At 37.3% G+C, this 11,009-nt stretch overlaps 1 protein-coding gene across 4 annotated transcripts in view; it reads right to left on the reverse strand.

Moving 5' to 3' along the window:
• The window catches only part of LOC117601983 (uncharacterized), a 56,773-nt gene that overhangs the window by 41,149 nt on the left and 4,615 nt on the right, over window positions 1-11,009 (reverse strand). For 3 of the 4 annotated variants that reach the window (XM_076691549.1, XM_076691548.1, XM_076691547.1), the window contains exon 2: window positions 10,440-10,705. In XM_076691549.1, the coding sequence (XP_076547664.1) occupies window positions 10,491-10,705 (215 nt within the window). In that variant the 3' untranslated portion in view covers window positions 10,440-10,490. Of the gene's footprint in view, window positions 1-7,717; window positions 8,624-10,439; window positions 10,706-11,009 lie in introns of all 4 variants that reach the window. The other variant, XM_076691546.1, reaches the window with a different exon arrangement.

Raw genomic sequence — 11,009 nt, forward strand, 5'->3', positions numbered from 1 at the left:
ATATGAGAGAAATGGGCACAAAGAGGAGGAAGCCCGCAGCAACCTAGGACATTTCTACCGTAGACAAAAGTAATATTTTACCGACGAAGAAATCTCGTACTTCCAGAAGAGATCATTTCCCATTACGATAACGTTGAATAAAATTTCTTCCTAACGGTTTGCATTAAAAAATCGGGAGTACCGATTCTTCCATTTCGCTATTTTTCAGCTTTTTTCTCTATTCCTCCAAGCTCCTTAAAAAAAAATGGAAAAATGGCCGATCGAACGAACAAGCAATGAAAAGCCAATTAAAAACCTTTCCCAGGGAAAATTCGTGGAACGTGGAAATGCGAATGGATCCAATAGAGAATCTGACACGTACGACTCGCCATATTTCTCTCCTATTCGATGGTCGAATCGATGGAAAAGGGACGAAATCGTTTCGCGAGCAAATATAAAAGAGAAAAGGAGTACAAAAGCAGCTGTGATCGGTAGGAAAAGGGATACCAAGGGGGCTCACGAAATATTTAACGGGATACGATAAATCAAATTCCATTCGTTCGTTGAGCAACCAGCTTTTTCCATCGGAACAGGAATGAAAAATCACCGGGAATGGAACAACACTAATTGCCAGAGAATTCGTGACGCTTAAATGAACGAGGCTGAAGGACAGAAATAGGGTCGTATAGAGGGAAGAATCAGCGAAATAGAAAAATTGGAGGGAAAAAAAAGGAGAGAAAAGCGAGTGGTGGGTAACTCTGACTGTGACAGTTGGACGATTAAAAATGTCTTTCCCTTCTTCTTCTGGCTCTCGTGACCCTTCGAATGCCACTCGAGCCATGTACGTCCATTCTGATTTGTCAGGACTCGATCAGGAGCAGCGGATATCAATCGACAATCGTTTAGAGGAATCGCTACGGGCGCTTCATTTCAATTAAATTACTTCCCGTCTGTTTTTCCGGCTTCCAAATCTCCGTATACTTTCTTTTTCCCCCCCGCTAATTATTCAATTAAAGAAACAGAGTTTTACAACACGCGTCAAATTTTTGAAATTTGCCTTCAAATTATAAATGAATGTCAACAGTTAATTAAAACATACCGTTTGACAGTTTCTCTATTTACACGAAAAACAATATTGAATGGCATAAATATTAATTTCACCGTTGCTTAATAGCTCAACATTGAAGGCTCAAATTCCAAAACGGTAGACTATGAAATTTGCATATTTTTGAAACAACCTATAGTTTCTTCACAGCGAAAAGGGTTAACAGGATATATCGGCAGACGAACGAGACCGGATTTTCGTGTTCGTCCATTGCCACTCATCCGATTCGTGTAACCGGGCGTCGGTCTGCGGCTTCGGTGCTTCGGCGACGATTCCGAAACGTCGATCACCGCTGATCGAATCAAATGTATTTTTCCGACTTTATCGCCGCGTATCTCGCACCCTTCGTGTTCGTCGGTTCATTCGCGCGTACCATTTCGCACGGACTATTGATTCTCCGTTTTCAGTTTTACCATTGTGCGCGAACGTGTCTGGCGATGCGACTTTCCTTTCTATCATCTGCGATGCTAACTCATCGAGAGAGCACTTCATCGAACAAAATTTATCTAACACGTTATCTAACAAATTATAATACGTAGAATGAATTTTCAAGAAATGACCATTACTTTTTGTACGCCCTGTACAATAATAAACGGATCGAAAGGAGAAGCAAAAGAAACGTTGTAACTTTAACGAATCCTTTGAAAAATCTTCGGTAACATGTCTGCACTTGTGGGCACGGTGCAGTTCCCGTTCGAATCGCTTTTGTCCGTATGTTTCCATTCGCAAATGAACCAACCGTTCAACCGCAACCCACGAACCACCCGTAAAAGTGGACCTCGGCAAAGTTCCTGACCAATCGCTGGTTTCGAGTCGAATTTCGATTTCGCCGCAGACCGACCATCCCATTCGATTGTACGCTTTGCCGTTGCACTCTTACGGCGAACACCAGGACATCCTACTTCTGATCACCACGTAATTCGAAATTACCATCTACGAATTTTGTCGGCATCCGAACACTTTGATAAATTGTCAGAAGATATTTTCGTATGGGTGCATCATAATGAGCAACCAACAAGCAATATAAATAGATGCCTATATAAAAATGGTGATAAGTTATAATTGAACCACCTTCGTTAATGTTAATGATACTGAATATGAGAATTCACATCGTCATTTTAATATTACTATGTAATTTATAAGAATCGATATCACCGAGACGAAGGATTATAACTTTTAAATAACTCAACATTTGAATAGAGAATAAGGTGAAATTTCAGAACGAAAATTTCTGTAAAACGTGTAATATCGATTTTCCGATTATCTAAATTTGTTTGACGATACAACGACTGAAATATGTACACGTTTCTGGTGCATAGTTTCGTGCCCGGTGGTTAATGACCTGCTGAAGCAAGAAATTTTTTACGGCTGCAAGAAATAACGATTATTTCATCTGTATATACCTAACGATAGCTACTCGTATTTCTTTGATTCGTCGTGACTTTTTCTCTCTCGCAGATTAAAAGGAAGTTCAACGCGAAGGCGTTTATCTCTACCTTCCCACTTGCCGATCTCTTAATTGAAACTGTAATTTTATCCTGCAGCCGTTCTTGATAATTCCTGCTTCTGTTCATATAAGATTGGAACAGAAACAAAGAAAGAAGTCAAAAAATTTTTAATTTGAGAATGATCAGCTGGAGTAAATTAAAAAAACTTCCAAACACAATTTTCATTATAAAGAGGAATGAGAGGATTTACAAAAATTTGAATAGAAAAATCGCTGAGGTAGCGAGTATTTTTATGTCATCGTCGTGTCATTAGAAAAATACCAAAATTTTCGGTTAGCCAGTCGAACGAATTTGTCGTAATTTAACATGAAATTGTTGCCGCCTCGTTAAGCACTTTTCAACGGGAGTAAACTGATAAACACTGCGAAAACGTTTTAAAAATGTTTACGGCTGATCGATCCCCATAATCGACGTATAAAAACGCAAGTTTTATGAATTATTGAGACCACGAACAATAGACTCCCCTCCGTAAATCGTCCGATTTCACGCTTAACTAATAACAATGTTCAGCGTCATTACGATTCTTGGTGATTCTATTATTTCCAAGAATAATGCAACGCGTGATGTTAATCTTAAAATATTACGTATTTGCATAAATATTTTCAATCATCTAATAACCCTGTTACCTATTGTACTTCATTACCGTTACTGTCGCGTCGTAGCAAAATGATCGTACTTTTACGTTCATTTAATTCGACACCATTTGAAATGCTCTTTCGTTGCTTCTGTTTATTCATTTATTCGCAAGTCGACACCTTCTTCGACCTTTGAGAATCAGCGAGAAGACTAACAAGGAAGTCAAGGAGTAACGGGAACTTAAGAGAATTTGTTAGCGAGTTTGTAGCTCGTTGACGGTGGCCTTGTTAATATTTATACAAGTTGTTTTAATTTGTTTATACCGAGGCGACACCGTGAATATTTATTATTAAAATAGGTTGGAAATTGTAGAACTACAGAGAATGGAAATGGTAATAGGAAAGTTCAATTTGTCACTGGTACAATTTCAATTACAGCAAAGAGTTATAGGGTAAACGAAGCTGAACGCTTTAATTTAGAAAATTTACATTTCGTCGCGAGCTTCTGTAGTCGAAACTTTTCCTAACACGTAGCAACCTGCATTTCCCGTAATATCCGCGAGATAAATAATAAATGAATTAACTCGAGATGTCGCGAAACCACGGTAGATCGCTAGCCGCGAGCGTAGCCCAGTTTCTTTTCAATAAATAATAAATGGCAGAGTTGTAAAGATACCGAAAGACAAATTTTTCGTCTACTGTTTTAATCTTTCAAAAATTTAAACCTGTACTGAAATGGATATTTTAAGAAAAGGAACTTCCGTGTGCAAATGTCACGATTAAATTTGAGGAGAAATAATAAATTCCCTGTCAAAATTATTAAAATTAATGTACAATGTAGAATAAATAAACAGAACGATAGACTGAAACGTACAACAAATGAAACATTAATTGTTTTTAAGAAGAAAATGCAATGTAAAGGAACTCAGGTATAGGTCGCAGTAGTACGAGTCAAGCATTGGTCAGACCTAAGGAGACGCGGTATACGCGCCAGTAGTATAAGTCAATCGTTCGTCAGGCAACTTCTTCCTATTACAAAATTTCCGTTTTGATCAAATTAATGAAACTTTCAATTACGTTGTATGGCATTAAATAATCAATTTTAAAGTATTAAAAATACAATATATGATTAAATAGTTGAATGATCGAGAGCTGTTAACTTTCGATTCGTCGAAAATCGCCACATTGTTCAAGCTAAAGGCATTCCTGCGATTAGACACGTACAAGCGTTATAATTCGCGGCACACATGTGTTCTCGATGCGTTTCAAAATTATGCAACGTTTGCTATAATAACGCCGCTAATTGCGATAACGAATGTCGCGCTATAATTCAACTCCGTGCACTATATACGATCTATGAAAGGTAGAGTACATATTAACGATGTACTATATTAACGATATTTCTTCTACGCATATTCATACGTTCGCTTTAGCGCATTACCATAAATGAAATAGGAACGATTTAACATTGTTATACTTGGGGATTATTCGAACGTTAGAAGGAAATGAAAATTTCTAATTTAACAACGTATCACGGAAAACGTATCGAATAGAAACGAAAATTAATTATATGGTAGAATGGATATTGAAATAGAATTTAGGTATTTAACGTTCGAACGGTAATAGATGCTGGGTTAGAATACTCATTGCCCGTTAAAATAACATGCGGAATTAACGTACCGGGTAATGGTATTTACGCTTGCGCAAACAATTAATATTCGTTAAACTGATTATCTAGAAACTGGTTATAGTAATTACGATCTCGATTTATTATATGTTATCGATGCTGAATCGTTTATTCAGCTAATCAACGTTAAAATTAATGAAAGAATGTAAAAAAGTACAAATAACGAAGTATGAAGCTAATTAAAAAATTTGTTAAATAATATAATCAATTGCGTTCCTATATTTCCACTTGAACCCATGTTATCCCTTCGTTCAGAGTTTCGTACTCAAGATGTAAGAGGACAAGAAGATCGAGTACCGCAAATATTAAGAAAATCATTCGATAACAGAACGATCAACGAGTTGACAAACGATTTCTATTGAGCGCTCACAAGCACTTTGAGCATCTCTGCGTTGAAAGTGAAAAACACATCGATCGTCTTGATATCGTCCTGAAACGAAAGGAGGTAAAGGAAAAGGGGATTCTTTTCGAACGTTTCAACATCCTTCAGTAACAATAACGAACGTTTTTTGCGTCGAATTGATCCCGATCAACGAGCAGATGGCAAGACTGGAAGGATCGTTCGGTAAAAGATAAAGAAAGAGAGAAACTAAAGGGGAACGTGAAAGAGGAGATAAATCGAGGGACGAAGTGGCTAGGTTCGGTGGTAAAATGTGAACGAAAAGGGACAGCAGAAGCGGAATGACGTAGGTAGTAGCGGGGACACGAATGGAAGATAAATTGTCAGATGAAAGTAGTGGAAAAAGAAGTAGAAATTGGAAGGAAAGAGATTTAAAAGTGTAAAGCAAGGTAAGAGATGGAAGTTGGAATTTATCTTCTCGAGAAAACAGAAAGAATAAAGAAATAAATATAAAGGAATCAAGGCAAGTCCAGAGAGATGGTGGGTGCAATAAAATAACCCGAATGCCTTACATTCTACAGGATGTTCAACGTAACGATCGCCATAATTCTTCGGATATTTCCGATAGTCTGATAAGAAAAATGTTGGACAAAAACAAAAATTATCCAATATATTGATAATATGTTCATCGCTGTTAACTCGCTACCCAACGATACTTTTCTAACTAATCATCGTTCTACGTCTACAGAAGCGGAAGTGATAAAGGAATGATCGTACCATAAATCGTAATGAAGCAAACGAGTAAACGTCAAGCGGATTTCTGGATGGAGCCGAGCGTCGACAGTCGGTGACCGTAAATTCCAAATTAGCGGTCGTACTGCCATGGGATTCATTTGTCTTCATCCAAAGTTATCGTACAGTACTTTTGTGAACACGATACAACGGCATACTGGCCACCGATATGCGAACCATCAATAAAATCAAATGACAGGTATTAATTCACTTTGAAATCCGATTTAGTTTAACAAGTTAAAGAATAGATTGGTAGATGAATTTCATTTATATTTTTAATTTTTTCAGGGAACATTTAAAAAATACTCCTGTTGTGTTTGAGGATCGATAGATACCTTATAAATTCAATCATGATTCAGGCTCGAATTGCAAAATTATTGCAATTAACAAAAAGGAAGAAATTGAAAAAAAACAAATTACCTAAAATATCGTTCCAATAACTGGAGGAATAATTTTTGTAATCTAAAGTAAAGAATCTAAAATACCGATAGATTTAATATTTTCTTCTGACTTCATTTACAATGCTAAACGGCGTATAAGATTTTAAATTTATCAGAATTTAGATAGCAAAAAGAAGTTTAGAAAGGACTCGAGTGATAATATTACGCGAATAATATTGTAGGAAGCAGGTAGTGTGAAATTAACACGTCGGACGGATGATTGGTTGACAGAGTAGCGACGTTTGTCATAACGGATCACGTATCCCGTGCCTTCGTAAGTTTCGATCTTGATGTACGGCTTTAGAGAACTTTGAAGAGCTCCGGTTCAAGGAACCCTTCATAACGCAACTTCAGAAGGCAGAGGATGCGTTCAAGCTCAAGAAGATGACGCTTTAATTATTCCTCTAGTGCACTTTAGGCGTGTAAATTTGTTCATCTTACGTATATTAAAGACCCACGTAATATATACATTCATTAGGATCCAATATATCTAAGCGTAAATGTCTGGAATTAGGGCCCCAACGAGAAATGAATTGAAAAGAAATTCAATGTAGTTTTGCCCCCCGAATCCAAAGCTGTTGATAAAATTTGGGGGTCGCTTCTATTTTTTAAGATACATAGGTTAGGTAAGGTTAGGTTATCAGAAAAAATATAACTTACCTCGCGGCAAAAATTTGACCAGCCAACAATAGTCTCTTAAAAACAATAACTTCAAAGTGTAAAATTGCTCATTTTATTGGATGTTTTCTCACGTTGCGTCCTTCGCGCTACGCACTCTATGAACAGGAATTAGAACTAAGCAAGGAGACTATTGTTGACTGGTCAAGTTTTTGGCGCGAGGTAAGTTATATTTTATCTGATAATTTAACCTAACCTATGTAGGTTAGTGACGCACTTTAAAAGTATTGTCTACCCCACAAAGTCATTAACTTTTGAAAATAATGATTTTATCCAAGATATTAAATTAGATTAATTAATACAAAAGAAAATCAATTAAATAAAAGGATTTCTGAACATCTTTTCTTTGAAAGTAAATTTTAGCTATGCAAATATAGAATGTGTACCACGTAGCGAATTTAGTTGGCTTTCTCATTTGAAAGTCATGCTTAGTTTGAATAATCTGGTACACGTGAAATGTAAGATAAGTAACTTCTGCAAATGTTTTAAACATATTAAACGATCAATTATATTATGCTTTATAAAATTGGGACCTTAAATTATATGTAAGATAAAATCATTAATTTGTTCGCAATAGTATTAATAATACTATAGTTGATAAAAATGTACTTACATAGTTGGTGTAGAAGTATTCCAACCTGTATATTGCCATTCAAAAGTTTAGAGCAGGCCCGAACGACTTACGACGCGACGCATGTCCCGATGCGACTTCGTTCCCCACTCTCGGACGACTACCGACATGCGCACTGCGCACCCGAAGCGTGGAAGAAGAGGAGGGAGAAGGATACGGAGTGGGGGTACCGGCAGTAGTGGGGAGCGCTTCCCGGGCCTAATTAAAAGCATACTATAATTGCAAAAGACATAATATCTTGTTTAATTAAATAAATATTTTACTAGGAATATTTTTTCCTTAATAATCGAACTATAATTGCATCGAACCAATTTTACGAATAAGTTACTTATGGGCAGACACAATATGTTTGATTTTAAAAATTCAATGGATATGCCATGGTTCTAGTATAAAAACCATACATAAACGAGATAAATCGAACGAAAAGATTGGTTTTTGTTCAAGAATTTGTTTGGAACAATCGAACGTGGTAGGAAAACGTACCATTCATTGGTAAAAACAAATTTAATCTTTTTGAATCGAACGAACAATGAATGGTATAGCGTAAAGCAAATAAAGAATTTCAATTCAAAAACATGAAGCCGACAATGAAAACCTCCAAAGTGTAATGGCCTGTGTATGTACATACACGAAGGACGCAAAACCATAAAAATGCAGGCGTTTATTCAATTTCGTTTGGAAACATCTTTTTTATTTAACGTGGTTTTGCTTGTTTCGTAACCACAGTTAGTACCCTGTGGACATTTTCCAAGTGAATAAAATAAAGTTATTTAAAAATACCAACCTTATCTACGAATTAAGCCTCGCCATAGTGTCTGCGTGACAAAGTAACCAACATGCTAGGTAGATACGTGTTCCTTGTAAATCCTCTGGTTTCGAGCGAAATCCCTATAAAAAGTAACAGTTCGGATAGCCATGAAGTGAATTCGTTCACGGTCAGAATCACGTACTTCGTTTTTCCGTGTAACGACGGATTAAATCAATCGAGTGAGGTGGTCACCACTATTTTGCAGGCCGTCAATGACCGTTACGGTACAGTAACGAACTGGGGGCCGGATCGTTAGGGTGATGAATCGGTACGCGAAGGGTTAGCTGCACTGGATACAGGCTGACACACCGGATGACGAAGGACGTGTGTAAATCACACACGTACCAGGTGACTCGAACGATGACTTCCTGGAGTCTGGCCAAACATGGACGAACAGCGACGAGAAAAAGACGGAAATAGAGTGGAAAAGACACAGCGATACATAGCCACCGTGTTCAAGAGAAAGAAAGAAATATTCAGTAGAATTCTAACATAGAAACATAGCTGCCCTATAAGGCAAAAGTACAGAGTGATTAAACAAATGTTTTGCACTCGTTACATATCATAGTACAATATGTAAATGAAGAGAAGCAAGTAAAAATGTTGAGGATTCAGAAGGCTCATGTTTTATGCCTCTTTTTCCTGGAACATTTCATTGGTACGGCTAGTTGGCTCTTTGACGAAGACGATTTTAGCACCGCTGAAGCCTAATTGTAATTGCAGATTCTCCTTTTTCTTACGCTTCCGAGTTTGATAAGGAGATTTCGTCCCGAAAAGACACGACGCGTTCGGAAACCAAGGATGCTTTAGTTCTCTATCCTGCTTTCAAAGTCTGCTTCCGAACTATTCTCGACGATTTTGTAAAAGACTTCTGCGGGATTTCAACTCCTCGCTTGTCATGAACACTGACGAATAAGATGAATATTGATGGTTGCAGATGGTGCTGAATACGTCTTTGAAGCCACCGTCGAAAATGATGTACAGACTAATTCTCAAATTGTTTAATTGAAATAAAAACTGATACTAGACTATTAAGAGTTATGCTATTTTTCGTTATAACATCCTAAAATTTATGATGATGGATTATTTAAGATGTAGAATTGTTTCTAAGAAGTGTGGACACGAAGGAAAAGTTACAGTCAACTAAGATAACTCAGTGACAGTGAACGATCAGACCGAGTTGTAAGTAAAAGGATGATCGGGGAAACCAAATTCGGATCCGTCGTGGTCTGTTTAGATGGGTGGATACCGTACGTGCTGGTAACGTCTCCGATACCGTTTCAGCCAGCACGTACGCACGAATCTAACCACGGTAAACACGTATACGAAATTTCCTCCGACCTCTGTCTACGTGTTTCCCTGTACGTTGAAAATCCTTTTTCCCAGTGAAAATCCGACCACTGTACTTTGCGATACGCTTCACCGCTGCGTCGTCTATACAGGACGTCTCAAAAATAAATATCAGTATTTTATATCAAAATATGAACCATTAAAAATGAATAAGAGCGCAGCTAAAATTAAGAATGAGTAATAATTGGGTATGATACAGTAAACTAAAGATAGAGAATTTTTACTTTTCCCAAAGTATATCTATTTTGAGACGACCTGTACATTTGCACGATTGCAATTTGAGACCGAACGATTCGACAACTACAAGATTTCCAGGCGTTCCCACTTTTCCTATTGGTTTACCTTCGCAAAACGCGTTTCTCCTTTCCCAGTAGATTCATTCAATTTGTATTCGTATCAATCGAGTGGTTTCGAATTATCCCAATTTTTTTATGCGTTACGAATTGTACGAATATTATATAGATTTCAAATGAAGCTAATTAACCCTTCAATTAATATCGGCAACTATAGTCGTTCAATAAAAAGTATTTACGTTAGTGTACTTACGTTATTCGCTTCGGTTAATAAATTAGTTTCTTCTTTCTTAATCGACCGAATTCATTCTCTTATCGAATTTTCGTTATCCAAAGGCTCCCATCCGATGCACCGCAATTTCCTTCTATGATTTACGATCTCCAACGTTCTGCAGCTAAATCGCCATCTTCCATCCTCCTGGAACTTGGCTCGTTTCGCCACCGCGAGCCATCTTCTCTTAGATGATTTTCCCTCTGTCCTCAACAGTACCACCAATCCTTCTGCCAGCCAGGTACTTCCTGAAACGAGAAATTAGGTCAGCTTTGGGAAGACAGTAATCGCTGCTTCGTCGCGTTGCTGTTTTCCTCTATGACGAACGAAATATTCTGGCTCCTAATAAGGCTTCGGAAAATAAAGGAAAATTATAATCGGTTCGAAGAGCTTCTTCGTTATCCCATCCAAGTGAAACTGATGATAGAGGACAATGAGACAAATCTTCTCCTAAGCCACTTAAGAGTTTAATTATAAACGATTCAGAGATATAAATTTAATTCGAAGGAAAAAATGTGTGAAACTGACGGTAGGAAGTTGGATAAGGATAAT

Source organism: Osmia lignaria, chromosome 13 (assembly GCF_051020975.1).
Source record: "Osmia lignaria lignaria isolate PbOS001 chromosome 13, iyOsmLign1, whole genome shotgun sequence".
NCBI classification, from domain to species: Eukaryota; Metazoa; Arthropoda; class Insecta; order Hymenoptera; family Megachilidae; genus Osmia; species Osmia lignaria.